General features: G+C 38.4%; 1 protein-coding gene and 1 pseudogene across 1 annotated transcript; one reads left to right on the forward strand and one right to left on the reverse strand.

The window, feature by feature from the left end:
- The first annotated feature begins 4,754 nt into the window (after positions 1–4,754).
- Positions 4,755–6,472, forward strand: LOC148723973 (beta-1 adrenergic receptor-like). The gene has a single exon (XM_088733691.1). The coding sequence runs from the start codon at positions 4,852–4,854 to the stop codon at positions 5,872–5,874; it is 1,023 nt and encodes a 340-aa protein (XP_088589817.1). The 5' UTR covers positions 4,755–4,851; the 3' UTR covers positions 5,875–6,472.
- Positions 6,473–17,343: 10,871 nt separating this feature from the next.
- Positions 17,344–18,564, reverse strand: LOC148723974 (adenosine receptor A2a-like; annotated as a pseudogene).
- Between the last annotated feature and the right edge of the window lie 283 nt (positions 18,565–18,847).

The raw sequence follows: 18,847 nt of genomic DNA on the forward strand, positions 1-18,847 counted from the left end.
TGCATCGTTTGCTGGATGCCACATGTAGTTCTGCTCTTTGTTAAATTGTACAATATTAAGGCGAAATAGAAGTCTAGTCAGCGTAGGGCAATTTAATTGTTGTATGGCCTTGGGCTTAGATAATCGATTTTTCCTTATCAGCGATCAACCCATTGATTACTACTTCAGAAATAGCGAATTTCGTCGAGCCTTTCGCCGCACCTTACAATGGCTGCTCTGTCTTAAAAAAAAAATTGCTCAAGACCTTAGTTTAAAACCAAATCTAGAGCGAAACTGGATGGTACGAAATCTTGGAATTCGTGGCAACTTAGTAATTTAGGAGGCAAACTTCTGACGAGAATTAAGGAGGCTCGAAAGGGTTTTCCACAATTTACAGCAAGTGCCAATCAGTAAAAGATATCAGGACTGTCAAACTTATCATCAGGATAATAACTTGACATATGCATAAGACTATGTTAGGGCAATCTTTTAAGGGGGTTCGTCAGGCATTATCTGTTGCCACGGCAACAGTACAGTAGTGCTAAAAGACCTTCTAAATCTTAGTTTTTGAAAGACATCTCAAAAACCAAGTCGGTGACCTAGTTTTTTTTTTCAAATTTCTTAAACATCATCACATTCTCTACCTGTATACGTGGTATGAAAAAAACTATCTAGTAGAACTTGAATTATTTAAGAAAATGCTGTCTTAAAATGTAAAAAAATTCCCACCAGATAATTTTTTTTAAAAATTTTCCTCAGGAATGAGTAACGATGAAAATAATTTGTACACAAAAAATCAGGGTAGGTCACCGCACTAATTTTCGAGATATTACTTCATCAACTCAGCCAGGTTTATTTCTGGTTTTTGCAAATTTAGCTCACACTTTTATATCCGGTCACGTGTTTTAAAGGATACCGCTGACTCAAGGGCTCATTTTCGCGAGGACGAGTCCGTGTCCGCGCGATTAATCGACGGATGCCCTCAGCTCGGAAAAAATTGTTCATCCTGAAGATGGATTCACATTGTCTTTTGATTGTACACATTCCTGAAAAATAAGTCATCATTTGAGACTCAGACTGCTTACCGTTACGACAGTTGGAAATGAACTTCGGAGAGAAACTCCGGAGAGAATTCTCTTGCGGAATTCGATGTATAATGACAAGTTGATTTTGCAGATGGCGCCAATACCAGTTTTCCATTGAGGCCGTTAATGTTGAGTTTCTCGTACAGAGATTGTAGTGTAACATGAGACAAACCAGCATCTGCCAGCTTCTGGACCATGTTTGTCGAAAGGTGAAGTTTTCCATCGAACGTATGGATGGTATCTTGTCGTTTTTCCGAGGAGATGGCTTGATCGAAGGCCTCATTCGGCGATGCACATGTACCATAATTGACCGATATAATTGTTCATGTGCAATTTGAAGTGGAGGAGTGAAAACGATTTGGAGTGAAAAGAATTTGCTTTGACGTCTTCCAGATTGTCATGAGCGTCAAACTTAGCAGAAATCAGGGTTTCATTTACATCAGTAATTTGTTGGACGTCATATATTTCGCGAATTTCTTTAAATAATTTTCGAGGTACTAGAGGTATGAACAAGCCTTGCTTGACTTTTATTTTTTTTTCTCTTTGCCACTGTCAGAACCGTAAAGTTTCATTATTCCGTTTTAAATCCTTTCTTAACAAATGCGAGTTTTTTCGTAGTTGTAATTTACAGTTTAGCGAGCGAAATATCAACAATCTTTCTCACAAGTTTATAATTGAGATGAATATTTTATTTTAATTTTACTGTCTATGGTTGAATTAGAATTAAAGTCTCGTCTACATTCTTACGAAAAATTATGTTTATTTTTATGGCAACATTTACACTTCTCCATTTTCGTTTATAAACTGTCAATGTTTACAATCCTGCGGATCCAACAGTGATTTTATTTTCCTTTTCATCTTCCAGTGAGTTGTTTAGGAAAGTTCTTAGTCATTTAGTTTTATTAGGAATCAAATTCAATGCGAAACAAATCGTAGCATTCAGAGCTATCAACTTAATTTTTTCGCGGAACAAATTAAGACCTACCGAATGCACTCGACGCGACTTTATTGATGGGTGTCGACTTCACCATCCTCCTTTAGCTCGTTATGGGGATGTGATGTGGAATAAAGTGCTTGGGTCTCCATCCCATCCAGTAGAGACCTTGTACCAAGAAGGACGTCGAAAGTAACTAGAACGTGGTGAAACAAAATGCTTGAAAAGTAGAATAATGGCTCTGCACTGAACATTTCTTGGGCGACCCCTATAAAATTACAGAGTGCACGTTCACCAAAGTTTACATACATTTTTCGAACGGAAACCCCTGAAGGGGAATTACCTATTCACGTATGTTCCTGTGTGAAAAATAAGCCGTACTGTTCTGACTTGTTTCACTGAAGAGAGAGTTTTACTCATGTATATATATTTGCGGAACGAAACCCCGAAGGAAAATTGCGCTTCAACGCTGATTGAACTTGCTATATTGAAAATAGAGCTCTGACGCCGCCTGAGAGTACAATCACTTGAAAGCTAAGTCTTAAATAATCAAAAGCGTGATCAATTCGTGGTTTCGTAAACTCTTCAGTCTTTTTTTCACAATCAAAGCTAAACGAGGTTAGTATGATTGAAACTGCTACACATTTATTACATGGCTAACGACTGTCGCGATGAAAGCGAGGTTTGCATCTTCCCAAGTCTTGTTGTTATGATCAACACAATGCGATGAAAGTGTGGTTTGCATCTCCTCGAGTTTGGTTGTTAGGATCAACACTTATCGTGTTCGTTTCCAGTCCGAATAATAAGTTAAACAATGTTGTTTTGATTTAAGTGTGGTTTCCATTATCACAACTTCAGTAATTGCCGAAATTCAAAATGGTCGTCGCCGCTGACTTGACATTTGGCGCATTCTGCTAGAGCCTTCGTCACAAATCAACTCATCCGGACATCACTTAATCAAGGGGCGAACTCGACTTGGTGGGGTCGAACTCGAAAAGTATGGGGGCGAACACGGTATAAGTTATGGGCGAACTCGATAGGGGGCGAACGCGGTGCAAACCGTTTGTGAATGTCGGGCATGTGGTTGTCATTTGCATTTATGATATGTGTAACTCCTTTACTTGTAACTACTTTCTGTCATATTTTTTCGCTCAAAGCGGTCAATAAACCAATGTAGAAGAATATCATTCGGAGAAAATTATCAAAAGCACGCGGAGCATGAAGATTACAGACTTAGCACTGAGAAAAATTACAAAGGTGTTAAAACAGTCGGGTTTTTTTGTAAGTGTTCACATTGTTTCACGGATGCCCAGTTTAGTCTTCCTTTTTGTGAAGTGTTATCGTATGGTAGCAAATAACCTCCGTGATGCTACCAAAGTAGACTTCGGTTGAATGGTGTTGGGTTGAGACAATCGCTGTGACTTCATCAGCGATTAATCCATCGATATGCTACTTTCGAAATAAAGAGCTTCGCCTCCTGTTCCACCGCACCTTTCTGTGGTTACCCTCAAAACTAACAGTAGAGAATAAACCATATTGTAGTCTGCAACCGGGCAGAGGCCCAGAGAGACACAGATAGAGCTCTGAAGGCAACTTCAACGAAACAGGACTATTTTATTGACATACAGGTAGCAAGCTATTAATGAATGATGCTAACAGAACGCTCTACTGTTACTTTTAGATTTACGTTTATTGGTTTTGTGCAAAAATTGAGTGCGTAAGAACTACAACTTTTCTATTAATTTGGGAATAATGTATACATTGGCTATTTATTTGCGTCTCTCACTTCAATTTTTTTCTTCCAGTCAACCAAAATCTGTTGGCGGCTGTCTCTCGAACGAAGAGCTTTCACGTTTCTATTCCTTTGTGTTTATTTCAATGGGACAGAAAAACCCTGTGGGGGACCACAGGTACATTAAGAAAGGAATTCAGTTCGGAAGTGAGCAATTTGGTAGAAAGGATAACATCTTGGAACAACTAGTGAACGGTTTCAGGAAAAGCTTTCTATTTCGAGTAGATGTATGCAATTTTATCAACCTTTAGTGTAATCGCTCAGGCGATTATGGAGACTTGATTGGTCTAGGATGGCGTCATACGTCAAAAGTCTTGGTTTTCTGTGATGCTTTTTCCATGTAAGTCATTAATAAGTAATAACATGATTTCTCGTGCAGTTTCGTGTAAATAAACCCCTGTCAATTTTACAAAGACTGCAAATTACACTCACCTTACGGGCTCGAGTAATTTTGTTGCCTTTGAAAAATTTACTCGTGCTTATTAACCAAATTGAACTCAAAATCATGTTATTACATTATGAATTCGAATGCACCTGAGTAGTTATACTCAAAAGATCATTTGCCTTCTTACACAGTGACCATTGATAAGCTCGACTTTTTCTCCGGGATAATTTAAAATTATAATCCACTCATTGATTTTCCAGCAACTCTACGTCGCGTGCCGCATAATCACCGGACAGTTATCACGCAGTAAACCCCATTTAATTCCCTTTTTGTCCTCCAATTATTTCCGTTGAAAATAAACAAAACCAGCCTAAAAATTCCACTTTTTCAACTTAATCGCTTTCTATTGAAGAAAGAAAACTTGTGTTGTAGAGTCCACTGGAGCTGCTAACAAATGCTGCCTCGGTAAAAACAAGAAAAATGTCACACAGACTTCAGATTGATGAGACGTTTTTGTCAAGAAATAGAATATTTACATGAAATTAGAGTGATGACTAATGAAAAACAAGCCGAAAAGTTTCAGTGACATCTGTCTTTTTTGTTGGGAGGTAAGACAATTTCAAGCATTCACCAAGCTAAATTTCTTTTCTCTACTTGTTCTGTCCACCATCTTAACATGGATGATAGCCACCCGCACGAATATCTCAGCAACGCAGCGTCCATCGTTCTATCACTGTGGCTCCCCTTATCTAGCTTAGCAGCTGTAACTGGAGATGCAGTTGTGTTGTGGTTGCTTTACAAAAACGGGTCTTTACGAACAATTTTCAACCGCTTTTTAGCCTCGTTGTCGGTAGCAGACTTGATGGTTGGGCTTCTTGTAGGCCCTGTGTGGATTGTCATCAGATATCGGATTCAGCCGCCAGTTTACCCAGTTTTGTACGAGTTAACAGACCTGTTGTGGATTCACACAACCGCTGCCACTACTTTCAACATTTGCTGTGTTTCTGTCGACCGATTTATTGCCATTCGGTTTCCATTTCGTTATCAGGACATTGTGACCAAGAAAAGATGCTACGCGGTGATAACTTTGGTGTGGTTATCTTCAATGGGTCTTTCGTTCTCGGCGTTGTCGGTAACTGGCGAGGAAAGTATTCATGTCTCCATGCTATGGATTTCTTTAACAATTATTACATTTGCGGTTCCATTAATTGTAGTCTCGTGTTCCTATATTTATATTTTCAAATTGGCAAAAAAACAATTTCACGGAATATCGGCAGGAGAAAATTCTACAATATACAGCAACAATTCTAGAGTTCGTAGTATGAAATATTTCAAAGCTATAAAAACAATTGGTTTTGTTTTAGGTGCTTTTATTATCACATGGATACCCAGTTTTGTTGTTCTGTTTTTTGATTGTTACTATATCGTGATAAATGACTGGGATAAAAGTAATAGATTAGACCTTATTGTGTGGCCCTGGGTTGAGACAATCGCTTTTACTTCATCAGCAATCAATCCATTCATATATTACTTTCGAAATAAAGAGTTCCGCCGAGCCTTTCGACGTACCTTTCACTGGTTACCCTGTGGACGCAGTAAGGAAGGCACAAGAACAACCGTGTTGAGGTCAACTGGATACCCAATGATACGAAAAGGTTTGAGACCTGGTAATTTAGCGACTAAAGAGACAGAGCTCTGAGGACATCTGAAAGGAAACAGGAACGTCTGCCTGCTATTGAAAAATGATACTTTAACGGACTGAAACTCCAGTTTAAACATGTTTTAATAATAATACGGTAATATGGAATTAGATAAAAAAAATACTCTTCTTTGCCACAATGGCTTAGCCTGGCTTTCTCTCAGTTGGTAATTCGTATTATGTCCTCACACTCCATAAATTGTACTTGTTATCTAGTCGCTTCATATGTAGCCCGCTTCAAGTAGATTTTTGTTAAAAAGAATGCAGAGCAAGTTTTTCCTTCTCTAATTTTACATTTGTCACTGAAATCTACGCAAGAGTAGAGAGCGCTCTCTACTGCGAGGATCGTGCATCATACGTATCTATAACCGCAGTTCAAAATATATGAACTTCATATATTCATCGTATCTGATCTATCATCACGGGTTTATTATGAATCAACTTAACAGTCTGCTCCCAGTTGGCTTGTTAGCTCAATTGGTAGAGCGCTGCACTAGTATCGCAGAGGTCAGTGGTTCGAATCCCGTACAGGCCTGATTTTTTTCAGGTCTGATTTTCGCTATTGCATAAATAGCGCTCTCCACTGCGAGGATCGTGCATCATACGGTGCTCATTATGTTCAACATGCAAACGTGACTGATTCTAGATTTGAACTATTTGAGGGGTATTCTTGACCTGGAAAAGAAAAAAATACGGTTGTAACAATACTGGTGATCATCTATTAGAGTTTGACTATATTTTTTCTTAAACGAACATGATGAATGTGAGCTACCAGTTTGGTGCAAGTCGGCTAAGACTTATGCAAATTTTTGCCTTTCAGCGAATAAGCGGCAGAAACCAGATGGCACGCACGAAGTCAATTTTTTTTAACCAATTGCCATAAAGGTCTTCCTTAAAACCTCCCTAATCGAACATTTCCTCGTCAGAGCCCAGTTACACAACCTCAGGTATCGTGCTAATTGCTTCTTCAGCGCGTCACCATAAAACTAATAGACTAACATGTAACGACTTCTTTCTTGAATGGAGACAAACAGTTTACCAGAAAATTCTATTATATTCTTGTGAGGCCTGATAGGTCTAAGTTCCAATCAAGTAAAATTTAGACTGATGATATATGGAAAAAACGACCCATTCAGTTCATTCAAGCTTGAAAATTTGAAATAAACGAGAAGTTTTATTTATTTATGTATTTTTTTCAACAAAGCAGTTGTCTAAAATGCCGTGAACCCCCCACCCGCTCACCTCCCCATTTGAGCTTGTTTAACTTGCGTATTTTTCGCAGCACGTATTAAATGACCGATTATTTTGAGATTGAGTTGAAATTCGAAACTCAACACATTTATTGATTTAAATTAGGCTACTAACTTTCATATTCAGCAAAAAAGTTGACATTTGCTTTAGTTAGATTCAAATAAGGGCCCCCTGTGCCTGTCCACGAGTGTGACCAATTGTGAGATTAGAGTGAAAGAGCTTCTTTAAGCGTTTTAAAAACCTTTATTCGTTGTTGTTTTGTACGCTTCTTGTCAATAAAGCAGCTGCCTATCGATGGGAAACGTTTGTTGATTTTTATTAAACTTCTGCCGATAGACTGAGATATAACTATCTTTACACTGAAAGACTGGAGACGGATAAAACAAAATTTAAGTTCCATAGCATATTTTCAAAAACTTTGAGATATTTTTAATGTCAGAAGTACCTTTCCTCAAACAAACGCCGCAAAAAAAATTAGATGTGTCTGTCAATAAGCTGTATATTCAGAGAAAATTGTAAATAATTGCGTGCCTAAAAAGGGAAGAAGAAGCATTCCAGTAACTGTCAGTAACATCTTTTCCCTGACGACGGCAGACAACTGAAAATTTCAGACCATGACAGGTAACTGCACAGACCAACATCTCAGCAGTGCAGCATCCACCGTTCTATCAGTGTGGCTCTCCTTGTCTGGTTTAGCCGCTGTCGCTGGAAATGTCTGTGCCTTGTGGCTGTTCTACAAAAACGAGTCTTTACGAACAGTTTCCAACCGCTTTTTAGCCTCGTTATCCGTAGCGGACGCTTTTGTCGGCCTTGTCATAGATCCTGTTTGGATTGTTATCCGATGTTGGATTTAGCCACCACCTCAAAGCGCTTTGTTGATGACTAGACAAGTGTTGTGGGTTCACACAGCCGCAGCCACTGCTTTCAACGTTTGCTGTGTTTCAATCGACCGTTTTATCGCGATTCGCTTTCCTTTCCGGTATCAGGACATTTTAAGTAAAAGGAGATGCTTTGTGGTCATTATTTTGGTGTGGTTTATTTCACTGAGTCTTCCTTTGTCGACGATGGCGTTGTTAAAAAAAGAGGATCGAAACTGCTTGTATGTATAGTGTTTGTAGGTTCATTAATAGTTGTCTCCTTTTGCTATATATTCATTTTCAAATTAGCCAGAAAACAATTCAGGAGATTTTTTCCAGCCAATCCACATCCTGACTCCGGTGAAAAAATAAGAGTTTGTACTATGCAAAATTTTAAAGCTATCAAAACAGTCGGTTTTGTTTTAGGTGCTTGTATCACCACATGGATGCCCAGTTTAATTCTGCTTTCAATAAAATTTTATAAGAAGAAAATAGAACCGAAATGCAATGCAAAGCAAATTTGGTTTGTTGGAATGGCTTGGTGTGAGGCAATCGCTTTTACTTCATCAGCGATGAACCCATTGATCTATTACTTTAGAAATAGCGACTTTCTCCGAGCCTTTCGCCGCACCTTCCGTTGGCCACCCTGTGTTCACGAACAAAATGCATCAGACCATAATGTACAGCGAGAGGGAAACCAGATGGTATGAAAAATTGGGACTCGTAAGCGTGGCAACTTGGAAACTATGGAGGCTAAACTCAGGCTATGGAAGCTAAACTATGGAGGCTAAATTCTGAGGATAATCCTAGCAGAAAAGGAATCTCGCCTAATTACAAAGCTGGTGCTCTTCGTGAACAGTCAATGATCAAACGGAAGTCCTTAATTTCTAAGCTTGTGTTAAGTAACTCTATTTCCTAATAAATGCAAACCAAGACATTGTTAAAATACCTGTTTCTTTGTCATATATGAGACAAGTCTTTAATGACATATAATTTTGGCGCATCAAACGCTTGCCACCAAACGTTCGTTGTTAGTCTGTTAGGGCCTTTTTTTCTTTTTCTTTATTTTTTTTTCGAGTGAGGATGAAGATTTTTTTGTACTTACGATGCGTTTAAGTGAGCTAAAATAAAGCACTAAGGTCTCCATCCCCGATAATAGAGACCTTACAAAGAACCGAAAGAAGGCGGATGCAACTAGACCGTGGTGAAACAAAACTAAATGTTAAAAGGTTAGGACACGCTAAGCATTGCGTCGTTATGACTCGTCACGGCGACAAGTCGACGTAATATATTGCCTCGCGTGACATGCTGAATGTTTGTTGAATCCGTCACTGCGACTGAATATTCTCAGCGCACGCCTGTTTGTATTCTTTTTAAATATCAACCCCTAAAAGTTGGCTCCATATAGAGCAACTCAGTAACTAGAGCACTGCTAAAGAAACTCGTGAAATTTAAGAAAACGTGAGGATATAATACGAATTACAAATAGACAACCAAGCTAAACATTGTTACCAAGACCAAACTTTTAATCAAATTCCAAATGCACTCAAGCAGCAGTTCGTTTCAACATCGTCTATCAATGGCGACAGATTTCACATCATTTCGTGCCATAAGGTGTTCTGTTAAAGTCCAGCCCAGTTTTTCTTGTGCTTTCCTTGCTGTTTCCACAGGGCAACAAGGGAAAGGTATGGCGAAAGGCTCGGCGATATTCTTTATTTCGAAAGTAACATAGAAGTGTGTTACAATAAATTTCAAGGGCCAGTGGTCCATCCACATAGGAGGGTTCAGTCCCCTCGCGTCAGTGTATATGTTAGTTTTCGCCTGTAAAGTTTCATTAATGATATGTAGTTTGTCGTTGTACTTTCGTAATGCTGCGTTTCGTGTCCCTTTAGAGATCCAAACAGTCAGGTATGTGCACACACCCGCTGTCATTACTTTGAATATGTGCTGTCTCTGTCATTTGGTTTCGTTTCCGTCATCGCGACATTGTAACAAATAAATATATATATATAAGACTTTATTTATTGAGGATAGCACGTGATAGTGCACAAACACTAATAAACTTGTGGTCCTCTTAATTACAATAAATATATAAATGCAAATACAATAGAATCATTAATATATTGAAAAAAAAAAAAAAAAAAAAAAAAGATTACAAATATAAATAGAAATTTAGCTAATTACAAATAATATTTAATTGATAAAATATATAATACAAGATAATATAAACAAGTAAGAATATATAAAACTACTATCAATAAAATTTACCGATTAAAATGAGCTAAGCATGATTTGTCATCATAATAATATTTAAATACGTTGTCTTTAAAGGCCTTAAGTGTATTAGACTTTTTTAATTCAGGCTTTAACTGATTCCATAATTTTATGGCAGAAACTAGAAAAGTTTTCCCTCCTTCTCTAGCCCTTTTAAACTTAGGTAATAAAAAGTTGTATTTACAAAATCTAGTGTTGCGTGAATGTACTGAACTTAATAATCTTAAGCTATCATTAAGATAATTAGGTACACAATAATTAATCCTTTTAAATAGTATTGAACATTTAGCTATCTTAGTAGAGTTATAAAATGGTATCCACTTTAAACGATTGAATAGCATAACTGATGAACTACGTGGTTCAGCATCTAATAAAACCCTAGCAGCTCTCTTTTGTAGCCTAAGTATTCTTAAAAGAGATTCATTAGAGCAAAGTGACTGCCATGCAACATTGGCATAATCAAATAATGGCTTAATCAAACTATTATAAAATAAAAGTCTTTGGTTAAATGGTAAACAAAGTTTGATCTTATTCAAAATTCCAATTCTTTGTGAAATTTTTTTGCACAGTCTGTCAACATAAGTGTTCATTGATAAATCGTGGTCAATGTCTATACCAAGAAGTTTAGCTGAGGGTACTTGTTCCAATGATACACCATTCATAGTTTTAAGAGATAAATTATAACCATCTGGAAGTTTCTTCCCAAGGCGTTTGCCTGTGACCAGTAGTGTTTTAGTCTTTTTTTCATTGAGAGGAAGTTTATTGGTGTGCGTCCAGCATTCAATTTCCTTCAAAGAAGCAGCTAGTGAATCTTGTAGAGAATCAACCGCTGAGATATCTGCCGATAATGTCAGTGTGGTGTCATCAGCATAGAGATCCAGGTCAGCACCATTAACATGTAGAGGCAAATCATTGATATAAATGACAAAAAGTAAAGGGCCAAGGATACTACCCTGTGGAACACCATGCCTCACAAGAGCAGAGTCAGATGTCACATTATCAAGGGCAATAAATTGATGTCTATCAGTCAAGTATGAACTAAACCATTTACGTGCAACTGGAGTTAAACCATAGGCATTCAGCTTTTGCAAAAGAATTTCACGGTCAACCATATCAAAAGCTTTCCTGTAATCAACTAAAAGAAGACCGCTGACTTGATCATTGTCTAGATTAAATAACAAATTGTCTATGACTCGTATAAGAGCAGTGTCTGTTCCATGGTGTTTCCGAAAACCTGACTGTAAAGGGTACAATAGATTGTTTTCACATAAGTAATTATAGAGATGATCGTGTATATGACGTTCCAGAATCTTTGACAAAACTGGTAATATCGAAATGGGTCGATAATTGTCCGGATCCTCACGGTCCCCAGATTTAAACAACGGAATGACTTTCGCTATCTTCCAACAATCAGGGAATACACCAGAATTAATTGAAATATTCAAGATTTGAGTAATTGAATAAGCAATAGCTGGTCCTGCTATTTTCAGATATCTTGCACTTATCTTGTCAATACCCATAGCTTTGTTAGTTTTGAGTCCTAACAGAGCACCCAGCACAAAATAATAATAATGTTACACATTGATAATTTGGGTGTGGTTGTTTGGGTGTGGTTGTATGGGTGTGGTTGTATGGGTGTGGTTGTTTGGGTGTGGTTGTTTGGGTGTGGTTGTTTTCATTAGGTCTTCCCATCCTGACCCTGTTCATAAATTAAAGGATAAGATTTTGTCGAAACGGTAAATGATTAATCTTGCAGTGCTGTGGATCTCCGTTGCTTTTATAAATACATCTTATTAACCAAGCGCGAGGGTCGCACTGGGAGAATATCGGCCCGAGGTCTTGACAGTACGGACCGAGCGCAGCTCGGTCCGTACAAAAAAGACCGAGGTCCGATATTCTTCCATTGCGGTCCCGAGCAAGCTTGGTTAATAAGAGATTTATTATACGACTTAAGTTCAAAGGGACACAAGTGCGGTATCATTCGGGACCATTCGGGACAGTGCCCGGTCCAATACTGAGAGAATATTGAACGGCAATAGAGAATTTTGATTGGCTGATTTTAGCCATTGGCGCTCTGACTGCCCGAGTCCTATAATAATGTTTGTTATTCCTTTGCTAGTGGTCTCAAGTTCTTATATTAGTATTTTCATTATCGGTACCAGACTTTTTGGTTAGGCTTCTTGTAATGAGCCTCGGTCAATTATTTTCGGATGTTGTATTCAGCCGCCCGTTCCCAGCGATTTGTCCGCGTAATGTTGTGGGTTCACACAACCGCTGTCACTACTTTGAACATGTGCTGTGTCTCTGTCGACCGGTTCATTGCCATTGAGTTTCCTTCCGTCATCACGACATTGTAACAAAGAAAGGATGTGATAGTTTGGATGTGGTTATTTTCATTAGGTCTTCCAATCCTGACGCTTTTCATTGAGGATCAGATTTTGTCTAAAGGGTACATGATTAATCTTACAGTACTGTTGATTTCCGTTGCATTTATGTTTGTTATTCCTTTGCTAGTGGTCTCAAGTTCTTATATTAGTATTTTCAAATCGGAAAAAAACAGTTTTATAGAATATTAGCAGGGGAAAATCTTACAATATTGAAAGACAATGTTAGAGTTTGTACGATGCTGGATTTTAAAGCTATTAAAACAATCGGTTTTGTTTTGGGTGATTGTATTATCACATGGATGCCCAGTTTAGTTATACTGTTTGATGACTGTTATTATAACGTGGTAAATTACTAGGATAAACCTAATGCATTGTGGCCCTGGGTTGAAGAAATTCCTTTGACTTCATCAGCAATCAATCCACGTTGTAACGAACGCGCAGGTAACATTTCTCAAAGGTTACCCGAACCACACATTTTATTCTTTACCAGTGGTTTCTGAAACAGAATAAATTACACTAAATCTTACAATCAACGATAAATGACAACAAACGAAATAAACCCGGCGAAATGAAAGCTTAAAACATAACTGACGGTTTGGATCTCTAAAGGGACACGAAACGCAGCAATACGAAAGTACAACGACAAACTACATATCACTAAGGAAACTTTTGGGCCGAAACTAACATATACATTGACACGAGGGGACTGAACCCTCCTATGTGGATGGACCACTGGCCCTTCAAATATATTGTAACACACTTATATGTTACTTTCGAAATAAGAATTTCGCCGAGCCTTTCGCCATACCTTTCGCTTGTTGCCTTGTGGGAACAGCAAGGAATGTACAAGAAAAACTGGGCTAGAACTAGCAGAACACCTTATGGCACGAAATGATGTGAGATCTATCGCCATTGAGAGACGACTTTGAAACGAACTGCTGCTTGGGTACATTTGGAATTTGATTAAAAGTTCGGTCTTGGTAACAATGTTTAGCTTGGTTGTCTATTTGTAATTCGTATTATACCCTCACTTTTCTTAAATTTAACGAGTTTCTTTAGCAGTGCTCTAGTTACTGAGTTGCTCTATATGGAGTCAACCTTTAGGGGATGATATTTGAAAAGAATGCAAACAGGTGTGTGCTGAGAAAATTCAGTCGCAGCGACGGATTTAAGAAACATTCAGCATGTCACACGAGGCGATATGTTAGGTCGACTTGTCGCCGTGACGAGTCATACCGACGTAATGCTTAGCATGTCCTAACCTTTTAACATTTAGTTATGTTTCACCACGGTCTAGTTGCATCCGCCTTCTTTCGGCTCTGTATAAGGTCTCTATTATCGAGAATGGAGACCTTAGTGCTTTATTTTAGCTCACTTGAACGTATCGCAAGTACAAAAAAAATCGTCATCCTCACTTGAAAAAAAAAAGACCCCAACTGACTAACTCAACCGGTTAAAGTTGGGTAACAGGCGTTTGATGGGGGAAAAATTATATGTCATGAAAGACTTGTCTTATATATGATAAAGAAACAGGTATTTTAATAATTTCTAGGTTTACATTTATTAGGAAACAGAGTTACGTAATACAACCTTAGAAATTAAGAACTTCCGTTTGATCATTAACTATTCACGAGAGGCACTAGGTTTGTAATTAGGCGAGATTCCTCAGATGTCCTCAGAGTTTAGCCCCCATAGTTTCCAAGTTGCCACGCTTACGAGTCCCAATACTTCATACCATCCGGTTTCCCTCTCGCTGTACATTATGGTCTGATGCATTTTGTTCCTGAACACAGGGCAGCCAACGAAAGGTGCGGCGAAAGGCTCGGCGAAAGTCGCTATTTCTAAAGCAATAGATCAATGGGTTCATCGCTGATTAAGTAAAAGCGATTGCCTCACACCAAGCCATTCCAACAAACCAAATTTGGTTTGCATTGCATTTTGGTCCTGCATTTTTCTTATAAAATTTTATCGAAAGCAGAATTAAACTGGGCATCCATGTGATGATACAAGCACCTAAAACAAAACCGACTGTTTTGATAGCTTTAAAATTTTGCATAGTACAAACTCTTATATTTTCACCGGAGTCAGGATGTGGATTGGCTGGAAAAATTCTCCTAAATTGTTTTCTGGCTAATTTGAAAATGAATATATAGTAAAAGGAGACAACTATTAATGAACCTACAAACACTATACGTACAGGTAGTTTCAATTCTCTTTCTTTTAACAACGCCATCGTCAACAAAGGAAGACTCAGTGAAATAAACCATACCAAAATAATGACCACAAAGCATCTCCTTTTACTTAAAATGTCCTGATACCGGAAAGGAAAGCGAATCGCGATAAAACGGTCGATTGAAACACGGCAAATGTTGAAAGCAGTGGCTGCGGTTGTGTGAACCCACAACACTTGTCTAATCATCAACAAAGCGCTTTGAGGTGGTGGCTGAATCCAACATCGGATAACAATCCAAACAGGATCTATGACAAGGCCGACAAAAGCGTCCGCCACAGATAAGGAGGCTAAAAAGCGGCTGGAAACTGTTCGTAAAGACTCGTTTTTGTAGAACAGCCACAAAAAAACGACATTTCCAGTGGCAGCGGCTAAACCAGACAAGGAGAACCACACTGATAGAACGATGGATGCTGCACTGCTGAGATGTTGGTCTGTGCAGTTACCTGTCATGCTAAGTTGGTGTAAAATAACAACGGAATTCGTCGAGAAATAAGTTTGGAAACCGTCCGAAACTTTCAATTGTCCGCCCTCGCCAAGGAACAGATGCTATTGACTGTTGCTGAGATGCTTCTTCGTCCTTTTTTATGAATGCAATTATTCAAAATTTTCTTCTTAATAAGCAGCTTATTGACTGGCACCTCTAATTGTTTTGCGGCGTCTATTTGAGGAAAGGTAATTGTGACATTAAAAATATCTCAAAGTTTTTTAAAAATATGCTATGAAACTTAAATTTTGTGTTATCCGTCTCCAGTCCATCAGTGTAAAAATAGTTATATCTAAGCCTATCGGTAGAAGTTTAATAAAAATCAACAGACGTTTCCCATCGATAGGCAGCTGCTTTATTGACGAGAATTGCACAAAACAACAGTGACTCAAAGTTTTTGAAACGCTTTAAGAACCTTTCTCACGCTAATCTCATAATTGGTCACACTCGTGAACATACTCAGGGGGCCCATATTTGAATCTAATTAAACCAAATGTTAAGTTTGTTGCGGCATTTTAAAGTTAGTAGCCTAATTTAAATGAAGAAATGTGTTGAGTTTTAAGTCGATCTTAAAATAGTCGGTCATTTAATACGTGCTGTGAATAATACGCAAGTTAAACAAGCTCAAATTGGGGGGAGGGGGTGGGGGGTTAACGGCGTTTTAAACAACTGCTTTGTTAAAAAAAAAACGTAAATAAATGAAACTTCTCGTTTATTTCAAAATTTCACATGTGAATTAACTCAATGGGTCGTTTTTTCGATACAACATCAGTCTAAATTTTACTTGATTGGAACTTGGGCCTATCAGGCCTCACAAGAATACAATAGAATTTTCTGGTAAACTGTTTGTCTCCATTCAAGAAAGAAGTCGTTTTATGTTAGTCTGTTAGTTTTATGGTCCGTGATGCGCTCAAGAATCGACTAGCACGGTACCTGAGGTTGTGTAACTGGGCTCTGACGAGGAAATCTTCGATAAGAGAGGTTTTAAGGAAGACTTTTATGGCATTTGGTTAAAATTAAAAGAATAGACTTCGCCCCATCTGGTTTCCGCCCCTTGTTCGCTGAAACGCAAAAATTTGCACAAGTCTTACCCGACTTACACCAAACTGGTAGTTCTCATTCATCTTGTTCGTTTAAGAAAATAAATGGTCAAACTCTAATAAATATTCTCCAACATTGTTACAACCGTATTTTTTTCATTTCCAGGCCAAAACTACCCTTTAAATAGTTCAAATCTAGAATCTAAATATGAAACAATTTTTAGTGTAATAGAAAAAATCCGAGCCCCAGATGGGACTTGAACCCACGACCCTCCGTGATCTAGTCGGATGCTCTAACCACTGAGCTACTGGAGACTCTATGGTGTGCAAGGGTCAACTTGTGGGCCTCGACTGGAACCGCATCGCGCGGCTACACAGCCAAGTATTGGTAAGCATCTGTGAAAACTCACTAACAGCATCACGCTGTCACATTAAGGCATATCAAGATGCGGCCAACCAACCTCCAAAGTGAGCATGTAAATATGAAACAATTTTTAGTGTAATAGAAAAAATCCGAGCCCCAGATGGGACTTGAACCCACGACCGTCCGTGATCTAGTCGGATGCTCTAACCACTAGAATCAGTCACGTTTCCACGTTGAACCTGATAAGCACCGTTTCCTGTCCCCAGAACTTAGCTCATCCACAGTCATCGTTTCAACATTCATACAATGATTTTATTTGCTTTCGGTATTTAGGGTATTAAACAAATATAAAATTGATATGCACGCCTAGTGTAATGCAACCGACCAAATCAGTAAGTCAAACGATAAAACAAAGGCTTAATTAAAAATAACTCATCCTCAATTGAAAAAAAAAGGCCCCAACTGACTAACTCAACCGGTTAAAGTTGGGTGACAGGCGTTTGATGGGGGAAAAATTATATGTCATGAAAGACTTGTCTTATATATGATAAAGAAACAGGTATTTCAATAATTTCTAGGTTTACATTTATTAGGAAACAGAGTTACGTAATACAACCTTAGAAATTAAGAACTTCCGTTTGATCATTAACTATTCACGAGGGGCACTAGGTTTGTAATTAGGCGAGATTCCTCAGATGTCCTCAGAGTTTAGCCCCCATAGTTTTCAAGTTGCCACGCTTACGAGTCCCAATATTTCATACCATCCGGTTTCCCTCTCGCTGTACATTATGGTCTGATGCATTTTGTTCCTGAACACAGGGCAGCCAACGAAAGGTGCGGCGAAAGGCTCGGCGAAAGTCACTATTTCTGAAGTAATAGATCAATGGGTTCATCGCTGATGAAGTAAAAGCGATTGCCTCACACAAAGGAATTGCAACAAACCAAATTTGATTTGCATTGCATTTCGGTTCTGCATTTTTCTTATAAAATTTTATCGAAAGCAGAATTAAACTGGGCATCCATGTGATGATACAAGCACCTAAAACAAAACCGACTGTTTTGATAGCTTTAAAATTTTGCATAGTACAAACTCTTATATTTTCACCGGAGTCAGGATGTGGATTGGCTGGAAAAATTCTCCTAAATTGTTTTCTGGCTAATTTGAAAATGAATATATAGCAAAAGGAGACAACTATTAATGAACCTACAAACACTATACATACAAGTAGTTTAATTCCTCTTTTTTTTTAACAACGCCATCGTCAACAAAGGAAGACTCAGTGAAATAAACCATACCAAAATAATGACCACAAAGCATCTCCTTTTACTTAAAATGTCCTGATACCGGAAAGGAAAGCGAATCGCAATAAAACGGTCAATTGAAACACAGCAAACGTTGAAAGCAGTGGCTGCGGTTGTGTGAACCCACAACACTTGTCTAATCATCAACAAAGCGCTTTGAGGTGGTGGCTGAATCCAACATCGGATAACAATCCAAACAGGATCTATGACAAGGCCTACAAAAGCGTCCGCCACAGATAACGAGACTAAAAAGCGGTTGGAAACTGTTCGTAAAGACTCGTTTTTGTAGAACAGCCACAAAAAAACGACATTTCCAGTGGCAGCGGCTAAACCAGACAAGGAGAACCACACTGATAGAACGATGGATGCTGCACTGCTGAGATGTTGGTCTGTGCAGTTACCTGTCATGCTAAGTTGGTGTAAAATAACAACAGAAGTCGTCGAGAAATAAGTTTGGAAACCGTCCGAAACTTTCAATTGTCCGCCCTCGCCAAGGAACAGATGCTATTGACTGTTGCTGAGAGGCTTCTTCGTCCTTTTTTATGAATGCAATTATTCAAAAGTTTCCTCTTAATAAGCACCTTATTGACTGGCACATCTAATTGTTTTGCGGCGTCTATTTGAGGAAAGGTAATTGTGACATTAAAGATATCTCAAAGTTTTTTAAAAATATGCTATGAAACTTAAGTTTTGTGTTATTTGTCTCCAGTCCATCAGTGTAAAAATAGTTATATCTAAGCCTATCGGTAGAAGTTTCCAGTACTTAGCTCATCCACAGTCA

This window comes from Stylophora pistillata, chromosome 9, assembly GCF_964205215.1.
Source record: "Stylophora pistillata chromosome 9, jaStyPist1.2, whole genome shotgun sequence".
NCBI classification, from domain to species: domain Eukaryota; kingdom Metazoa; phylum Cnidaria; class Anthozoa; order Scleractinia; family Pocilloporidae; genus Stylophora; species Stylophora pistillata.